This window comes from Musa acuminata, chromosome BXJ3-9 (assembly GCF_036884655.1).
Source record: "Musa acuminata AAA Group cultivar baxijiao chromosome BXJ3-9, Cavendish_Baxijiao_AAA, whole genome shotgun sequence".
NCBI classification, from domain to species: domain Eukaryota; kingdom Viridiplantae; phylum Streptophyta; class Magnoliopsida; order Zingiberales; family Musaceae; genus Musa; species Musa acuminata.
In genome coordinates this window covers 45557138-45578218 of record NC_088357.1, presented here as the reverse complement: position 1 = coordinate 45578218, position 21081 = coordinate 45557138, and the positions used below count along the sequence as shown (strand labels likewise).

The following is a 21081-nucleotide window of genomic DNA, read 5'->3' as shown; positions in this document are numbered from 1 at the left end:
GAGTATTTTTTTAGTACATTATCCTCTCTCTCTCTCTCTCTCTCTCTCTCTCTCTCTCTCTCTCTCTCTATATATATATATATATATATATATATATATATATATATATATATATATATATATATATATATATATATATATATATACCCAAAAAATATTTCATACATATCCTTTCAAAAACTTATCATTAGTTTTTTTATATGATTAAGTGATCAGATGAGTTCCAATCTCAAACTCTTGCATCAAAATTTTACCAAATAAATTGATTGATATCTTTAAAAAAAAATTAAAATGATATTTTGAACCCAAGTAAGTAGCTCAGGTATATCATCACTATATTAATCTTTATAGGATAAAGTCTAGTACTCTCAATATGGATCAAGTTAGATATAGTTTGCAATAGTAATATTTATAGGATAAGGTTCTTAACCCTTCATATAAGTTAAGTGAATTGATGTAGATGATTGCACAGTAATGAAAAATATTTATATAGTCGAAGTTAAATTATATTATGGTTGATTGTTGATGGTACATTGGGACACAAATTCCTTTAATATAGATTAATCATGTTATTTTAGGATCTTCATACTAAAATCATTCAATTTGTCGACTCAAGTTATAGGTAAAAGAGGAGTTGCATCTCAAATCCAAAACAAAGGAAAATGATACAATGACAGCAAGATTGAAGTGAACACAAAATCTTTGGATATAGAGATGGGCAAGCATGAGGATAATGATGAAAAGTGGAAAAGTGAGGATGAAATGGAGGATAAGAAACATGAGAAGAGAGGGCCAAAGTGGACAATAGTGATGGAGAAGTTGGGCAAATGAGATAAGAAGAAAGATTAGGAGGAAAGGATAAAGAGGAGCTAAAGGAAAAAAGAAGATGGGAAGACAGTAGAAAAGGATAAACCAACAATGAAGAAGGTTGAAAATTGTGATCAATAGGACAAGTGGAAGGATGATGAGTTGAAGAAAGATGATATTGAGGAAGTCCCACAAAAAGATATGAAGGATGGTCATAAATCTTGTGAACATAAATATACACATGGAGACTCAAAGAAATGGAGAGATGAAACATGATATTGAGGAAGTCCCACAAAAAGATATCAAGGATGGTAAATCTTGTGAACATAAATATACACAAGAGATTGAATGCTAATTGTCCTGACAAGTTGTGACTAATCTCTTCAAATGTGATGAGGGTATGGAAAGTATAACCCTTGAGATGGAAGGACTGCAAACAAGGGTTGGTCACAATGCCATGTTACATGTCAATTCACATGAATACATCAAAGCAACACTACACAACAAATAACAATACATATGCTCAACAGGTGAACTAAAAAAAAGAGGATTTCACACAGAAATTTAAGCACAGCTTCTGAAAACATAAAGCTTAATCTGCTTCCACTTTAACAATCTCATAATTCCACAGGAATCAACACGATTGATCAGAGCAGACACACAACTCAGATGATTTTAGGTCTGTGAAAGTGCAATAGATGAAACAAATCATGTCACCCCATGAATCTCATCAATTGCAACCAAAATTGAATTGACATCAGTTCAAGGCCACTCAAAGAGCTGTCAGATGCTGATACCATCTAAAAGCCGCTTGGGAATCACAATAAGTAAGTAGATACCCATGCCATTGAGAGGCTGAGAAATAGAGACACCACCCAGTAAGCCTCCTTTCTAACATCAGCAGCAGCAGCAGCAGCAGCAGCAGCAGAAGCAGGAGATGACGTTGATAACCTATAAACCATGAAACAAAAAAGCCAATTGAGAAATTTATCTATGAAAATTTGTGTTCCATTACTTGAAACCAATCAATAAAAGTGTGATACTTGTGGGATCTCGAGATGGATAATAAGCTATGACTAGGCACTTATAATGGAATCTAATTCTACCTTGCCGTTGTTGGTCCAGTTGTTAAACCAAAGCCAAATGGAAACAATGGATCATAGTGCATGTCCCCGACATTCATGGGGAGTTGATCCACAGACTTGAACCAGGTACGTGAAAGCTTCCCAGTGAATCCATAATCTCCAAAGAGAACATCAGTGACCCCTTGGCCTTCAGATCCAGGAAGCCAAGCAGCAACAAGCGCATCCATCAAGTGAACGTAGGGCTCAATCACGACAGGCCTGCCAGAGATGATAATGACAACACATTTGATGGCACCACAGACAGTCCGAATCGTGCTTGGGCCAGGGTCTGGAAGAGTGAGGTTGAGGTTGTCTCCAGCGGTTTCAGTATATGGGGGTTCTCCAACCACAACAATGGCATAAGAGAAGCCATTGTTTTTGACAAATTTTTCATCAGGGTTCTCGGAGTATACAACTTCAGTTGAATGGTCAACTGTGGTTTTAATGGCACCAAGTATTGTCGTTCCTGCATGGAAGACACTGTTCATTTCATAAACAATATTAAACAGTCTCTTGCAAGTCTTGCACAAATACATCAAACATTTTTTTCTGGTGAAGTATTCTCCTAATAACTTTAGGCCACTAAAATGCATATCAGTGATTAATGCATGTCTCGTCTTAAGAAAATGTTGCATTGCCAAAATAGTAGGTCTACAACAATGAGAAGTACACATTTGATGGTTATAATAACATGATAATGTTGCAAAAGTATATGAAGATAATATGAACAAAACAGAAACTCAAAAATGTATGTTAAATTGAAGAATTCCAATTTGTATGTTGGCAATTTATAACACTTCAAGCACATACGAAATATTGACATCACTTGGAGCATAAAATAGAGCAGCTCAAAGTCCTTAAGAAAATATCAAACCAAATGAGATCATACATCAGCTTTAATAGATTATTTCAAGGGAAATATCATGATAAGTATATAATTGTTGGAGAGGGAGTGAAGAATTCGAAACCAAATGAGAAACCAGAGATCAACAATAAAAAAAACACACCAAAACCAAAAAGTAAAGCAAGATTAATGTGTTTCAACGCTCTTTATCCATATTTATGGAAAAATCCAAATTCTTCAGCAGATCAATTACAAGCACCCTTGTTAATCCAAACTCTAGCGCAAACCCACTTGTGTATCGTTTCACATAAACCCTGAAAAATTTCTCATACTTTTTAGTCATCCTCTGTAAATCCTAAAGAGAAACCGAAAAACATCTAAAATAGTTTCTCACATATTGCTCCCTACCAAAACTTAGAGATACACAAGGTATTTATAAAATAATCAAACTCTTGTTTCCAATATTTTCTTCCTTCATGATTAGTCCTTCCCATACTAGAATTTCTTATTCTCCATGGACTCTTGGCTGCAAGAATGCAAAGATACTTGTCGACCCCAATAATCTTGTACAATTTGTGCTTCCTAAAGGGAAAGAAGATATGAAAACCAAAAAGAGAAACCAATAGCAAAACCAAGGATCTTTTAGTTTCGATGTCTTCTCTCTCCCCAACAAAATGCTATCATAGCCCAAAAAATCCGATAATAAAAAATTTAACAAGGATGAGCGACGAATATTGAAAAAATGTAAAACAAAGTATATTCTCTTTAGAAAGCACAAAAATTGTTGGGGTTGTCAAATATTTTTAGGATTCTGAAGTCAATGTCCTAGGAGGATAAGGAATTTTAATATGGAAATGATTACTTGTCAAGGAAGAAAAAGAAATTAGAGTTTGGTTATTCAATAAATACTTCATGTATCTTTAGGTTTTTGTGAGGATAAGATGAGAAAATACTTTGGGTATTTGATTTCTCTCGAGGGATCTAGAGAGGGTGAGAGACTAGATGTGAGAGAAATACTTCCCAACCCCAACAAAAATTAAGCAAAGCATCAAAATTTGGCAGCCCTATTGAAGCTCAAAGCTTTTCAGTGGGTCTGGCACCATGATAAGAAAAAAGCAGTTTATATAACTTGTTGGGTAAATGCCACCAGGACCATTGTAACATATTTAATATGCTTCACTATGAGACAAACATCAAATGTCTAAGAGATGCATATTTTTAAATGACAAGAACCACCCACTACTTGGTTTTGATTCACAAATTGGTCATTCTGAAAGCTTGAGAATGGGACCCATGAATTTTTGTGATACCATTCCAGACTAATCTGATTTTAAAGTTCTCTTATATCAGGGAGCTCAATTACAAAGGATGTAAGAAAAGCAAAGTAATAGATAGCTATGATAAGCACAATTTTGGAACTCATAGGAACTTATATGAGAGGGAAGGTTTTATAGTTTGTGTGTTAACTGTTAGGTTCCTCTTCTTTATCATTCTCTACCCAGTAGCATATCATAGTGTGCTCATGACTCCTGTGGGAGTTTCTATTCTGCGGATACAGCAAGCTAGTATACATGGAAGGCGAAAAAAAATAACTTATCAAGAATACACACCAACTGTGATATTTCCACTAGCTCCTTGCCATTCAATTGTCCATCCACCACACTGATAACCTAAATTGTCAGCATGGCTTCCAGCAACAAGGATCTTTGCAGCCTTTTTAGGAAGAGGCAGGAATGAATCGTTTCTAGACTTTCCATTTTTTAGTAGCACAAGAGATTTTCTAACAGCTTCCCTTGCCAAATCCCTGTGCTCCTGATATTAGATTCCAAGCCATATATGAAGCACTTCTGAAAACCTAGACAATTCTTAAAATAAAGGAAAATACACAAGAAACCAAAAATATGGATAAAGCAGATAACCTTCTTTCCTAGCTGATCAACTAAGCTAAGGTCAGCCAAGGGGTTCTCAAAGAGACCCATGGTGAACTTCACCCTCAGAATTCTTCTTACAGCATCATCAATTCTACTCATGGGGATGACATGCTTGTTAACCAGGGAGGTCAGGGCATTAATATATTCACTGTAGTCGTATGGAACCATCACCTGCCCAATAGAAGAACGATTAATACAAGAATAAGAGGAAAATATTAAGATGTCAAAATAAGATGGCTTGAAGTCTCCACACACAACAATTTCATTATTAAGGTTTTGATTTTCAATGATGAAAAAAAAGAATGGTTGCTCAATAGCATAGAAGATACTAACCATGTCAATACCAGCATTAATTCCAGCTTGGACAGAGTAAGTGTAATTCGCACCTGGAGGGCTGGTTATCCTATCAATACCCTGCCAATCTGTGATGACAAACCCCTGAAAGTTGTATAGATATGTTTTTTAAAAAATGCAAATTTTACCATAAACAAAAGCAATTTACACTTCTTTGAAAAACATTGATAAGTTTGTTAACAAAAGCCTGATAAATTGTTAACTGGAACACACCCTAAAGTGAAGAGTGTTTTTGAGGTAGCCAGTGACTAGATCATGGTTTGCGTGCATTTTCACTCCATTCCAGCTTGAATATGAAACCATAACAGTTGCAACACCTTTCATGATCGAGTTGTAGTACGCAGGCATATGGATGCTAAGCAGTCCATCACGGTTGACAATGGTGTTATTCTCATTAATGCCATTGTGTGTCCCACCATCACCAACAAAATGTTTTGCACAGGCTGCGACCTTCACCCTAATCAATCAGCAATTATGATGATGGCTCTCAAAATCAAAATCATTGAATCATTTCAACAGTGTTACATGAAATAGCAAGCAGCTTAGTTGAACGTATGAAATTCCAAAACGATAGTGGCAGAAAAGGAATATGGCAAAGCATTTGGAGAAACAACCTTGAGGGCCTACGTAACCCTTTTATCTACTGTATAATTCTAGCAAATATGCATCATATGTTAAACTGGATATGTGTGTGTCTCAATTACATCCTAAGTAGTAAACAATAATGGACAAAATACAAAACTTTCAATAAACAGATAAAAAATCGATCAATATTGTTTAAGAAAGCAATGATGGTGTACTTTTAGTTTTTTATAAAGAACATGTTTTCTGTTTTTCTAGAATTCTAATAGGATTTTCATGATTAACCGAGTTTGTTGTCAAAGATGTTAAAAACATTGCACTAGAAGTCATTTCAGAGTACAAAAAGGATTCCAGCAGAAGAATAATCAATTGAATGATGTTATAGTTGAATTACTAGTTAAGAGATCCTCACTTTACAGATACCATGACTTCATAAAAATTTCTTGCATATACTATGATTCTAGTTCAGAGATATTTTGTAAATGTAAGGGGCTTCTTACTTTCCAGAAATGTAAGGAACACCCTTGTGGTAGTTAGCAGGTACATCTCCTTGCAATCCAGGGATTATTTCTGTCATTTCCTGGACAATATTGTGGTCTTCACTATAGCTTTCGTAGCACCGTCCCCACCTTGGATCTCTGCAGACCTACACAAACTCAAAGAGAAGCAAATTCAAATATGAAAAGGCTTGTAACTTTACTTTAATTTTATCATGGTACAGATAGCAAAATGTAAGACAAGATAAAATGTGTACATTGACTTACTGCGATACATGGAGCAAAGACATATGGGATCCCTGTTGCCCTTACTTCAAGGGCAGTTGCTTCACCAATCCTCTTAACAAGTGCCGGATCCCTGGTAAATAGATTAGTCGACAATGGGACCAGTCAGAAAAAAAAGAAAGGAAGGAAGAAGAGGCTGAGGTTTCCAACAACATGCTTTTCATTTTTTTCTTGGTTATATTATGCCATAATTGTAACTAAAATATGGTGTAGTAGTGTGAAAATTCTTTGCGTTTAGGCTGCCGGGGAATGTCATAATTAAAAAAATCTATAATAAAGGAAAATAATAGTGAGATTTATTTAATCATCTTAGACAGGATGGATTCTAGAAGTCATAAAATTTTCAGATTCTCAAAAAAGCTGGTCAGCCTTCCAATCTATCTCTGCCCTATTTTTTTGTTTGGCTTCCGCTAATCAATCAACAAGAGATATCAATGAAAATTGATGAAATTATACATCAGAATGAGTTTATCAAGGAGAAAAATAATAAGTGTTACCCAGGAAATCAACATGACAGAAGCAGCAAAATGAGTTTACACTTGCCTGGTAGCTCCAAGGCCAATGTTATGAGGGAATATTGTTGCTTTATAGACATTATTATGTCCATGAACAGCATCAATCCCATAAATCATTGGAATCCCCAGTCTGGTCGAGAGAGACCCTTTTTGGAGTTCATTTACCATGTTTACCCAGTCTGAAGCACTTGCTTGAGGACCAGGCACACTCCCCCCGCCACTCAACAAACTACCTGGCTCACATAATCAATTCAGTAGATTTCCAAATATATGATGAGAAAGATTTTAGAAAAAAAGCTAATGAATGAAAATGCAGATACTTTACCTATGAAGTAGTCTTTCATGACTTGAGCAGAAGCCACCTTACGCTCAATCTGTGTCATCTGGCCAATCTTTTCAGCAAGGGTCATTCGATCCATCAAATCCTTGATTCGGACATTGATCGACTGTTTAGGGTCCTTGTACTTCATATACTCTGCTTCTCCAAACGATGTCCAACATGCTAAGAACAGAAGATGCAGCCAAAATGTTTGACGTCTTGCCATCCTCTCCAAAGCTTTGATCTTTGCTAACTCCTTCCCTCAGACCTGAGTTCATAAATATTGCATCCACTGATCCAACATTACAAATAAAAAACTACAAATTGGCAAACTACGCCACATAAAAAGAAGAGGCTTATGAATCATCAGCACGTAAACTAAGTAATCAATCAACAAGCACCAGCAATTCAACACGTTAATGAACAAAGCATGAGAGAAGCCTTGACCACTTCAAAGGGAGAGAGCGGTTAGAGTTCGACGGTTATTCGTACAAATTCTCAGAGCAATTCCCAAATCAACACTCCAAAACAAGTAATGAGAGAGCGAAGGGGAATTGCATACTACAAGGACTTGAAGAACATATAAAAACGACATAATCACAACATAGCAATAATTGATATATAGAAAAAGAAAAAGACGAATTAAAGTAAAAGATTAAAACACAAATGGCACATTTCCTTACAAAACAGCTTGTACATAAAAAGGGGACAAAAAAGGGGGGGAAATGACGGTTTGTTTAGAATACAAGAAAAAAAGCACGAAGAAGAAACACGAAATAGCAGCTTTTTCCATCTTACTGCAAGCAAAAAGTTCAGTGAAAAAGAAAATGACATCTTTTTTCCCACAATCGCAAGAGAAAATTGAAGAAAACTAAAGTAGCAAAGCTCCACTCTTTTTCTTTTCCGTTCCCTTCCTTGTTCGGGGACCTTTAGCATCAACCGAGCAATCACAAAGCACAAAAAAGAGTCAGTGACCGAGCACCACAGAGCATAATACTGCAAAGAGACTTATCAAACAAGGAAAAGAAGCACCAACATTGTTGGGATCCAACGCTACGAAGCTTCAGAAAAACCACTGGAGATCGACATAAGCAAAGAAGAACAAGGAGACAAACCTAAGCACACTATCACAGGAGACCAAAGACCAAATCTTGACCAATCCGTACCTCGAGATGTCGGGCTCCGCGAGAGAGAGAGAGATCCACATCCACAGAGTGGGATAGGGGGAGTGATGCACTAATAGAACAATGGCACAGGTCGAACTGTAAATAACATAAATTAATCTTTATTATTATTATTATTATTTAAAAAAGAAACTTGGAAATTATGCTTCTTATGTGAGAAATATTTCTCACACCAAAACACGCAACCCAAATCACGACCCAGTTGGGTAACCGTTCATCTAGTCAGTCCTTTGCCACTTTTCGTGATGATTAAGGTACTTTTTCGGGCCTCTATTTTAGTGTGCCAATCACGGTTCTCCCCGTATTAAACAAGATGTATACTCCCAAAATTACATAGATATCCCTCTTAACCCAGTCATTTTCACATTTACCATCAAATTATATATATATATATATATATATATATATTTTATTTATTTATATATTTATATATATATATATATATATATATATATTTATTTATTTATTTATTTATTTATATCAACTAGCATGTCTTATTGTTTGTTCTAAACTAATATTTAATTAGATACATTTTTATCATTCTGTAAGTACAGATTTAACACTAGTAATTTTCTTTTTTTTCTCAACTACTATAGCAAGAAAAATAAGAATGAAAGCTATATCATGCTTAGATGTGATCATAGTAATTTTCACTTATATATATACATATACATATATATATATATATGTATATATGTATGTATATATGTACATATATACATACATATATATATATATATATGTACAATTTAATATTTAATTATACATTTTTATCATTATGTAAGTATATATTTAACACTCATAATTTTCTTCTTTTTTTTTTCTCTACTACTACAACAAGAAAAATAAGGATGAAAGCTATATCATGGGTAGATGTGACCATAGTCATTTTCACTTAATGAAATCATAATTACTGAAGATAATAATAATAATAATACAATAACATTTTACTAAATGTTTGGTGCAACATTATTTTCTCAATTGTGATCTTCTAGTCCATGTTCTTGCATCTGTTAGAGTACAACCATCACCCACAAAAATATATTGACTCACATGCTGTGGTTGAAGAAGGCTCATGGTGGCCACCATCCTCTGTTGGATTGAAGGACAATTGCCTTGTGAACATTTTAATAGGTTGACAACAAATTGACATGGGGTCAAGAACATGTGGAACATGATTCCCTTGTCCCACATAGTACCTATTCTTAGATAAATTTTGTACTTTGCTTCCAATTGCTTTGGATTTATAATTGACTAGATGTCCTAGAAATCATTGGAAATCTTGCATGCAAAGTCATCATGCACTAAATTTAGATTAGTTGGACCCATATACTATTGGTATAGTAAATAGTTAGAAGAAATAATAAAAGCATAACCATTGATATTGATTCTGAATGAACAAGTAGAGGCAAATCATTATAAATGATATCATAAAATCTCGATTTGACATTGGTTTGATAGTCGATTAGACTTATAGACATCAAAGAAAAATATCAAGAAAATTTCGATTGGTAACAATATTTATAATTTAATATTAATTATTGATCAAAATGATAAATATTGATTGATTCGTAGATAAAATAATCTTATTCATACGAGCATATGAGTTCAAGAGAAATTATACAATCGTGTATCATGACTCTTAAGTGTAAAGTTAACTTTTGATTTTAATAAAATCTTACTTTTTCTACTATTTAATTGATGTAAATAAGTCATCCTTTTATCCTTATTCGTGCGATAAACTTATATTATTTTTTTAGGATGAATATCTTTGACGCTTAGAAGAGTTGTATTGAATATGTCTTAGATACGAATATTTTTTATCCTTAAACTAAAGTGAAATATTGAATATGAGATAACGATAATTTTTGTTCTATTGAAGCGGTATACAATATACAAATATTTATTGTTCTCAAGTAAAATTCATCCTATGAAACTTCTTTTTCTTTTCCAAAGATGATAAAAGGAAATTATATTTATAATATTATTAAAAAAGAAAATACAAGTACTCTTCTCCCTAAGTAATTTTGGAACACAACATATAACCCACTTTGATGGTCCATTTTTGGCCAGTTAGGTGGACAACTTTTATTTTAGTTTTTCTTTTAAACTTTAATTTCAATATAAATTGAACAACATGATATATAATATATACACATATGGTGACAGATGCAAAGTTTAATGTACATGTAAGTTAAGTGTGTACCCAATGGACATTTCAGAATCAACTTGAAACAATTCAATTAGATAGAGTATTCTAATTGATGATTGCTGAAGCATTCACATGTTAAAGCTTTTAGTGCTTTGAATCAAGGTTCGCTGTATCGTACCGTATCAATGTTTCAACTTGGGCTCGGTATGGTACGGTACCGATGTATCGGACGGTACATCAGGGCGTACCGAGCGGTATATCCAGGTGTACCAAATAATTTTTTACTTTTTTCATACTGTAGCACCGTAGCGATACCGAATGGTCCACGTACCGGTAATCTATCAGATCGGTACGTACTGCCCGATACGAATGATACGCTTCGGTACGAGAGACCTTGCTTTAAACTCCTTTTGCAATATACGTATTAATGGATGCAGCACATAAGTTATCAGACAAAGAATACCAAATAAATCAACATATTTCTCCTGTTGTCACTGTTTACCTATTTTAAGGAGAAGTCCTGTCCCATTCAAACTCCATGTTAGTTCAATGGCAGCTTCTTCTGCACATATATAGGAGTCTTCTATACAGTATATTTTTTAATCTATACAGTATATTTTTTAATCTATACTTCATTTTGAGTTTTTTTTAATCTATACAGTATATTTTTTTTATAGAAAAATGAAAATATCAATAAAGATTATTGAGGGCAAATTCCCCCCAATTTTTTCTTCAATTGAACATGTTCAATCAACCTATCAATTCACAGATTGATTCAATCCATTTACACAAATCAGTTTAATTAATATTATAATTTAAAATGGATAATATTTAAATTAATAACAAATTAAGAAATTTAAGCAAAAATAATGTAAGAATAAAATATTAAGAAATGGCAAAACACAGAGTTATCAAGATTTTGACAAACACATAGTAAAATAATATTAATTCTATATTTTTAAAAGAAAATTATAAGATTACTAAATAAATAAAGATAATCCAATTACAATGAAATGTCAAATAATAAATTAGTAATGAATGAAAATGAGAGTAACTTAAGCGACAATAACATATGTCTTACGTCATTTTTAACATTCTATTTTATTAGCTTATTTCATAATTTGATTAGTTTAAAAAAAATAATTATATTATTATGTCATAATTTTATTTAAAATAATGTTAATAATATTATTTTATGTATCTTATGATAATATTAATAGTAATGATATTTGTATTAATTGTTTATGTTTTAATCTGTGTTTTAAATGACGTAGGATGCTTCAATCATGATGAGACAATTAAAGTAGGAAAAATCATGTTGGGACGGAGGAATATGTCAGAAGATTGGATGTCGGGCCGGTGGATCGGTCGACGTATCGATAGAAGGCTTCGGGTCGTGGATTCGGGCATCGGGCTAAGAAGAGCGGACGTTACGCCAAGGATATCGAAGTTACGGAGTCAATTGGCCGATTGGGCAATAGGCCGCAGAAGAGGACGATGCATCGAAGAATCGGACGAAGCGTCGAGAGACCAATGACATGCCAGACAACTTGATTAATGCTTAGTATTAATTATCTAGATCAAAGTTTGTTTTACATGTGCAGGATTAACTACGATAGCAAGGCATGAAGAAAAATGAAGTCTCGGAGTCAAAGACGCGATCACGTAGGGAGTTCGAGAGTTTGTCGGAAGTTCGAACGTTTGTCGGAAGTTCTGGAGGAACCAGTCGAGAAGTCTTAGAGCTTGCCAGAGAAGCTTATTAGAACTCACCAAGAAGATCGTCATGAAGTCTAGGAGCTTGTTGGGAGTCCACCGGAACATTGTTGAGAGATCGTCGGAAGTTCGCCGGAAGCTCGTCGGAAGAATAGGCTTACGGACTTAGTTTAGTTTAGAATATATATTATGAATCGTAGTTAGCACGTAATTGGGTTTGGATTGGGCCAACCCAATTACGGGCCGGCCCATGTAATCATTATGTTGGACCTAATAAGAAGTCCAAACAGTGCCCCAAGGAGTCTCACTGTTGTGACATAATCGACTGTGTCAGACAATGGTATCGCCAGTCTGGGCGATTGTACCGCCCCTGGCAGGGTGCTAGGCGGTGGTACCACCCAGCACTACCCCCCAAGTGGTGGTACCACCTAGAGCAGTGTCAGTCAGATTAACACTTGGCGGTGGTACTGCCCGTGCCCGGGGAACCCGAGATGAAATGTTTTTAGGCTCCAAGTTTGAATCAACTTGAAGCCTATAAATACTCCTCTCATCCCTAGTTAAAGCACACAAGCACAGAGAGATTAAAAGAGAGAAAACACTACTGCGATTATAAGTGTAATCCCTCCTCTAGCTTTAAACTTAGAATCTTGTTTAGAGAGAAGAGTGAGTGCATGTAAGGGTTAATCTCCTAAACCCGGTAAAAGGAGAAGAGGGGTGTAAGAAGGAGTTGGTCTTCGCGAAGATCTCTAGCGGATGCCGGTGATCTCATCGGAGGAGAAAGCCGAAAGTGGATTAGGTCACATTGACCGAACCACTCTAAAATTGTCATGCTCTTTGATTTGCATTTACTTCTTGTCATTTATATACTGTAAACTGAATCTTTACGCCTACTGCTTTCACTTTATATTCGAACGAGAACAAGATTTTAAGTTATCTTCCGAGTTCGATTTTCAAGTTAAGTTTCTGAAATCGATCTTTCGTCGGAAACAGTATTTTATCATACGAAAGTTTTAATTGAGACATTATTTTATCGCTGCACTAATTCACCCCCTCATGGTGTCGACCCCGTTCTTACCACTAACTAGTTTAGTTAGTAGGTCATGCTTTCGAAAAGAACCATAACTTTTAGTGCAACAAAATGAAAGAATAATTATATATATATTTTTAAAAATATAAATTATATTACTTGAGAATATAAAACTATTAAAAAGCTCTTCGGATCACAAGACATCATTACATGTTTTAATAGCCTCATCATCTCCTTCAACAAATGTTGAGTACAGGGGTTTTACAACCTGCAGTGCCACCTTTTTCTTTGAACAATATTCATCATGATATCATTAAATTTGAATACACTTTTAATTAGTTTTTGAAAATATTTTAATATTTTATGAACATATTATTCAACACTATCTCTTTAACTATTAACTATTAACTATATCATCCTCACTTTTTTTTTTACGAAAAAGATAATTGCATGTATCCTTCTCATTTTTTTCTTCTCTCTTATTCTTTTTTTTTAGTTTTATTTATATCTCTTTATCACTATTTTTCCTATCATTACAATTCATCATTAACATATTTTTCTTGTCAGCTCGTTATAGTTAAGAATTTTATATTTTGGTCATCAAATATTATAAATTATTTATATAACCAAACTCACTTTCACAAATATATATATATATATATATGTAATAAATTTTATATATTTTAACTATAAAAATAAGTTTATCTCTTTTAAATATAATATAGAAATACAAATATATTTTGGTCAGCAGCTGCAGCAGAGGCTCTTCTTGCATGCAGTAGAACCAAAGGCAAATAATTGTATTCCAGATCTGCATGGAGATCACACAACAAAATAAACTCTCTCTCTCTCTCTCTCTCTCTCTCACACACACACACACACAGAGGAAGCATAGATTTTGCATTGGAAGGTAATGTTTTAACTGTGAAACCACTGCGGAGGTTGCAGTACTCGATCCAGAAACAAGAAGGTCAGAGAAGAGAGCATCAAACACAGTACTTGGTTGGCCAGTTATCATCATGCAGGAACCTGAAGCAGCAAAAGCTGTCTTCTACCCTGAGTTCATCATGCCTTACTCTCCTTCAAAGCATCTGCCTGGGAAGCATAAACTGTTTTCATCAACTGATCACTTTGAGCATCATGGAGTACCGTACTACTCCTCCTGAAGGATTATCTACCTGAAATGTTTCAATGAAGAACAATAACAAGAATATAAATGCTATAGCTAGTGAAAGGCAGAAGACTTCCACTCACCAAAAGGTGAAGCCTCAGAAGGATGTAAGTAAGCATTACCATGGAACTACCAAGATAAACTTGACAATGCTGGTGTCTGTACCTTGTAGACAACGTTCAAGAACACACAAAGATAGGGTTTGTGTTATCAGCTACAAAGTTGTGGAGAACTGACTGAAGTAGCAGCTAAAACTAACCCAAAAATGTTCTACCAGATCATACACTTCTTCTCAGTTAAATAGACACTTGCATTGCTTGCTGTCTCTTTGGCACTGCATGCCATTTATTACATTTGATTGGTGAAATTATGGCCAGTAAACTGTATGACCTAATTAATTTGTGAGTTTAGGTTGGCATGTCTGACACTAAGTAGAACATTGCCATGCAATTTACAGGGCCTAATTATCTAACTTCACATCGATGATTAGTGTTTCAGATTAAAATGTAATCATTATAGTAGATTCATCAGTAACACAACATTACATGCCCTCTACATTTTGTGAGTTCAACAAAGGAGCAGCTTAAAACAATGGTGATGGTGTGCTAAGCTGAACACTAATACCTCAACACTTGTATCTTATGAGCATGGAAGTGTGAGTGTTCTTTGCTGCATGATCTAAAAGGAAAATGAAACATCAACAAACAATATCATTGAAAAGAAGAAAAAAAAGAATTTGGTGATTATAACGACGGCTAAACTCGATGCAAATTGGATGATCGATAGATTTCTTCTACGTACTCATTACTTGTGATCATATTACTAGCAGGGAGATCATATTGCTTCTGAAAATTTGAAGGGTAATATTTATGCTCAGAAGCTTAATACAGATGATATTTCAGAAGCTATGGGAGCTAAATGGAAAGCAAGTGAGAGACTAATTGGGAGTTGATTTGATGGTGATGCAATTGTTGATGTTGCATCAATGACTTAGAAGAGTACCCAAATGGAAAGCAGTAGTGGGCAGACTGCATGTCACCTGTTGAAGCCTTCACCTTACTTCCTTGATGCTGGAAAGCAAGATGTGAGGAATGAAGCCTGGTCCGAGATCTCTTCAAACAGATGCTAGGAAACCATCTATGGAAGTCTTTGGAAAGATCTTGAATCAAGCTTCATTCCATACATCTACTTCCCTTTCTCTCTCTCTCCCTCTCTCTCTCTATCTCTCTCTCTCTCAAGTAGCCAATCGATGGGAACAAGCAAAGGAGAGTTAGGGGTATAGAAGGAGGAGGAGGTCCAGAGCAGGTAGCTGGGGAAGGGAATGGGGAGAAGTGTATTATAGTGAGGAAAGCAAGGATGGGCAGGTCATTGGGACAGAAGCAATGGGGGAAGATAAAAAGTCATGGGGGAAAATCTTGTCTTCCAGTGAGGGGTTTGTTCTTTATGGGAGGGAGTACACTGAGCTTTTACAGGCTACCCTCTGAAGAAAGAACACCTAAACAAACCCAGCAAGTAAGCTTGGAGAGAGAGAGGGAAGACAGAAGTTGATGGGTCTTCTTTGTTGGTTCCTGACACAAAACACACACACACACACACACAAGAATTAAAGTCGCAGGAGGAAGGAAAGCATGGGATACAGAGGAGGAGACAATAGAGGAGCATTCCTTGATGGGTGTTAATGGTAGAAAAGTCATACGGCAACAAAAGGCCAACCCCAAGGAGGTGGTAGTCCATGGTCTATTGGAGATAAAGCAAAGCGATAAAGGAAAAAAAGATTCACCGACCAAAACCTAAACATGATTGTAGCAATTCTCAAGACCATGCAGGTAGGTAGGAAGGAAGGTAGGTAGGTGATCTGAGGTCATTGGTCACAGTTGTAGTGCAAGAACAGTCATTCTTACATTGCTCCTCTCCTTTTGCAAAGGAGTATGTCAGACTCTACGTATCAACCACTCAATTGCTTGTTTAAACTCATCTGACATGAGTATGTATGTTTCAGCTTACACAAATAGTTATTCTTGCATGCTTCTTCTGCAAAGCCATATGTCAGACTCTATCAAGCACTCGATCATTACTTTATACTTATCCCAAATAACTGTACCAGCAGATGAATCACTGATCTGCTAAATCTATCAATAACCATTAGGTCTCCTTCTCCTGTGTGTGTGTGTGTGTGAGAGAGAGAGAGAGAGAGAGAGAGAGAGAACAGAATATGCAAAAGTAGTCATTCTTACATGCACCTCCTGCAAGAGAATATGTCAAGCACTAAAGCACTCAATTATTAGTTTAAGCATATCTAACATAACTAGGTTGTAGTGATGAAATTATATTAATGAGATGCTGAGAGAGAGAGAGAGAGAGAGAGGAGAACATGCAATCAAAGACTGTAGTTTTGATATTAGTAATCAGCAATGCAAGCTATTTGTTAGTCCATCTTTTTCTTGTTGCTGTTACTTGAATCTTCAACCATCTTCTTCCATCAACTTGTCTCACTCCACTCCCAAGCCTTCATCAATACAACTTGTCTGGTGAGAGTAAAGTAACCAAAGAATGACAGCATAACTTTGTGCGGTTTAATCTTTCTTAAACCTTCTCATTGTGAAAGTAAGCATCGAGAACCCAACCACAAACTCAGCTCAAGCTGCACTGTTTCTTGGATGTTCAGCTGCAAGATTTAGGGTTTATGAGTGATTTCAACCCTTCATAGTATGAGAAGGATAAAGACACCCATGAGCTGAAGAATGATTGATTGTTAATGTGGCACATAAGCACATCGACTTTGAATGATTGCTTCGAGCATTTTTGGTTCTTCCTTCCACATTGATGGAGTCTCAAGAGATACTCCCAACTTTCCAAGCTTTTCCTACTCCAATCTTTTTCTTTTTTCTGCTCAATCTTCCTTCCTCTCCTTGGAAGGAGAGGGAGGGGGGTGGGGGGCCACAGCCTTTTGGTTTCCACTTCCTCTTTATCCATCCACCCACCCATCCCCAATGCTGTTGCACCACTGCCATTGATATGATTGAGCTCTCCCATCTTTTTGACCAATCATTTCCTACTTCTCTGTGCCTTCTTCTTGGTAGTTTCTGATGAGGAAAAGATCCATCCATCAATCCTGTCAATCATTCATTCCATGCATCAAAATCAGTGCACTAAATCATCTTCTTCACTCATCATTGAATGTCCATTGTAGCCTTATACACAATAATTATATTATATAACAATATGAAAACTTCCTACAATTTGCTTCTCAAACTTTAATCTGAATTCTTGTGAGGCATATAACAGAGGTTAGCTACACAAAATATGGACAATGAAAAAGATCATTTCTTACTTTTTGTGATCTTTTCTTACCTAATAATATGGGGAGAACAACTTAAAATTGGACTTTATACTTATGAAAATAATAAAAAATAAGAATAATTATTGAAGAAGCTTTATTGAAGAAATAAAAATGCTTCAATTCATTAACATGTTCTCTCTCGCTATTTTTCTCACTGCTTTGATACCATAATGAAAATAATAGAAGATAAGAAGCTTTATTGAAGAAATGAAAATGCTTCAATTTCTTAACATGTTCCCTCTCCTAATTATACGGATTAGGAGAAATGATTTCACTCTACAGAATAGAGAGATTTTCTCATATAGTTAAGGAAATCTTATCTTCTATCAATAATGATCATAGAGTTTTATATGATTCGACACTCTTTTATCTGTATCTATAGATATTCTTCATCATGGAAGAATAAGATATTCTTCGTCATGAGCCCCCGAGAATTCGATATTCGTATAAAATATCGAATCAAATACACTCGAGTTCACTTAGCGAGTAGAATAAATTATGGGATGGAAACAAAATATAAATAAAATGAATTATAAATGCACGAGGACATTAATTTTGCTAGTCCGGTGGCGTTTTGTGTTAATCGTGTCGAGGTATCAGAGTCGATATAGAAAAACAACGATATCGAATCATTAGTATAAATAAAAGAAAATGTTAGCATTGCTGTTCTTATTTCATGCATCATAATCTTACACTAATAAGTTTCAAGAATCCTTGTGATTATTGTTCGATAAATTAGCCATCAAAGTGCCTTCATCAATCTATAATCCAAATACAGTGCAAGAAAAAGAACAGGGCGGCCACACCCACGTTCACCAGCAGTGTGATCTTGCTGGTCTCGCTCAACCCCATGCCATCTGATCCATATCCAGTCTCTCCGTTGAGCTGCTTCTTCTCCTCCTCCTCCTCCTCCTTCTCTTCTCTTGCGTCAACCACGCTGCCTTCATTCGGCCTCGGCGTGTCGTGTCGGCCGCTGCCTGGTGGTGATTCCATCGCCGCCACCTTGGGCGGAGTTTGAACGTCGTCATCGTCGTCGTCGGCTGGAGTGCTCAGTTTCGGGAGGCGGACGTAAAGCTTCTCGCCCTGGAACTTGACCCGGACAGAGTCGACGTCACAGTTGTCCGGCATTTCGAACTCCTGCCAGAACCGGAGCCATCGCTTGCCTTCGAGCGGTCGTTCTCCGGCCACCGTCAAGAAGCCGTTACCCTCGACTTGCACCTTGATGTGGTTCTTCTTGAAACCTGTGTCAAGAATGACTTGCTTAAGCATTTAGAATGACTTCCTCCGCCATAGGAGAGAGGAGAGTCTTCGAAATATATAGATTAATAGATTTTGTCTCATTCTAAGATTCGACATTAATGATCAGTCAGTACAAACAGATCCATCTTGTCTCATTCATCGATAGAAAAAGGGAAATCAACACACCGCCGAGACAACAATATGAGCTCAATCTCTCAACTACATTTCCCTCCTTACGATCCAAAGTGACTGCCTTTGCTTTCTTTTTTTTTGTGTGTTCATGAAATGGTAGCTGATATAGCTCTAATCCCTTTTCTCTCTCTCTCTAAACTTCGATAAATTCTTAAACAACTCTTTATCATGGTTCGATTTTGATTCTTGATTTTAGGAATCGGAATTACGTTGTATCGGTTCGATACCAAACCGGGAAGAAAAATAAATAAAGAAAATAAATAAATGATCAAATGTTTATCCCTTCGGATAGCTTAATAAATAGCTAATTAGAGGATCATTTAAAAAAATAAAAATAAAATAAAAAATTGAAATATGTGATTGATGGACTCTTTCTTTCTCTCTCATACAAAAACTACTATCCTCCACATCTCTTTCTCATGGTGACACACACAGACGGAGGAAAGAGAACAAAGAGCTCAAACCTACAAAAATCTTTGCAGCTCTACGAAGATGATGAAACCGATCAAGGTCGAAGATGAGAATGGACTACTACTTGCCAGGAAGAACAATGAAAAGAGTGTCGAGGGATTCTCCCCGAACCCACTTAAAGGCCGGCTCGTAATCTTCGTAGGAGCGAGAACGAGGCGCCATGGTTAGGATCAATGCATGCATAAAGATGGAAGCCATTTATATATATATATATGCTTGCCTCCATTAAACCTTCTGCTAAGGTTGTCTACTAAGGATAATTGTGCTCTTCTTTTGGTGGGCTCAAAACGCTAAGTATCGTTTTGCTTTGGGATCTCATGGTAACCTTCTGCCATGGGCAAAGTGGTGCAGGCCTACAAGTAGTAGAAAAAGAAGCTACAAACAAGCAAGTGCTATATAGAGGAAGAGAGAGCCACAATTTAAAAGCTATCAATCTAAGAAGAGCACACATGCAAAAGATGGAGACAGTGATTAATCTTGTCCCAAATCTAATGTCACATTCATTGCCATCAAATGTGACCAATTGCATTGTAGGGAATCTCTCTCTTTTTTGGTCACTATCATTCCACCTAAAAGCTTGTTTTGACATGGAAACCTCCAATCCTATTTCCCTCTTGTTTTAAGTGCCTACTTTCTCTTGAATAATGCAAAAGAAATACCATATTTCTTGTTGATTAAGTTTAAAATGTTCTATGCACTCCTCCAGACATTAGAAAGCATCCATATATTGCTATTAGGAAAAATTAAACCTTTATATAGATGAATTCCCAGACACCAAAGCTAAGTATATGCAATCAATATAGTCCAGGAAAAAAAATAAAATACACATTTCATGACTTCCCTTGTAGATGACATATTTGCAAAGTAGCATTTTACAGGGATGAATGTGTAAAAACCAAAATATAATGAGAAGTAAAATGCAAAAAAATTGTAGAGAATATGATGCATGTCTTGGAAATAGTGATTCAAAGCTAAACCTGGATCCATTCAAACTGGCCTACTAGAGATGTGGTTCTTGACCCAACCAGATGATGATGGACTCTTCAGCTCATCAATTGGATTATTGGATTAGATCTAGTTGGATACAACCATTTCTAATTTATGCAGGTATTATATCCTGATTAATCTCACATTGAAAGTTGAAGGATGTTCTGAGGATTACATATCCAAAAGATCTATGATTTGTTTAAAGCCTACTGATCAGTTGAACAAGAATGCCTACATTCTCACAAGAAGTAAAGTATTATGTCAGGTAAGCCAAACAAGAAAAGAAGAGTGTGAGCTAAAGAAGGCATCCTTTTGCCCACCCATGGAGGCCAGAAGGGAATCCCTCA

At 35.8% G+C, this 21081-nt stretch overlaps 1 protein-coding gene across 3 annotated transcripts; it reads right to left on the bottom strand.

The window, feature by feature from the left end:
- Positions 1 to 1338: 1338 nt before the first annotated feature.
- LOC135648590 (uncharacterized) lies at positions 1339 to 8504 on the bottom strand. 3 transcript variants are annotated; one of them, XM_065166406.1, is made up of 11 exons: positions 8425 to 8504; positions 7265 to 7526; positions 6968 to 7172; positions 6407 to 6497; positions 6143 to 6288; positions 5274 to 5517; positions 5040 to 5144; positions 4695 to 4877; positions 4386 to 4587; positions 1914 to 2397; positions 1339 to 1758 (listed from the first exon to the last, which is right to left on the bottom strand). In XM_065166406.1, the coding sequence occupies exons 2-11, from the start codon at positions 7482 to 7484 to the stop codon at positions 1626 to 1628; spliced, it is 2013 nt and encodes a 670-aa protein (XP_065022478.1). In that variant the 5' UTR covers positions 7485 to 7526; positions 8425 to 8504; the 3' UTR covers positions 1339 to 1625. The 3 variants fall into 3 exon arrangements, with proteins under 3 accessions (XP_065022478.1, XP_065022480.1, XP_065022479.1); XM_065166408.1 differs by having other exon boundaries at positions 8374 to 8456; XM_065166407.1 differs by lacking the exon at positions 8425 to 8504 and adding an exon at positions 8295 to 8379.
- Between the last annotated feature and the right edge of the window lie 12577 nt (positions 8505 to 21081).

Coding starts and splice junctions, on each gene's coding strand:
- LOC135648590 (XM_065166406.1), bottom strand. CDS start 7,484: ATGGCAAGACGTCAAACATTTTGGCTGCATCTTCTGTTCTTAGCATGT. Junction 6,289..6,406: donor TCTTTGCTCCATGTATCGCA/GTAAGTCAATGT, acceptor GAGTTTGTGTAG/GTCTGCAGAGATCCAAGGTG. Junction 2,398..4,385: donor TAGTGGAAATATCACAGTTG/GTGTGTATTCTT, acceptor TCTTCCATGCAG/GAACGACAATACTTGGTGCC.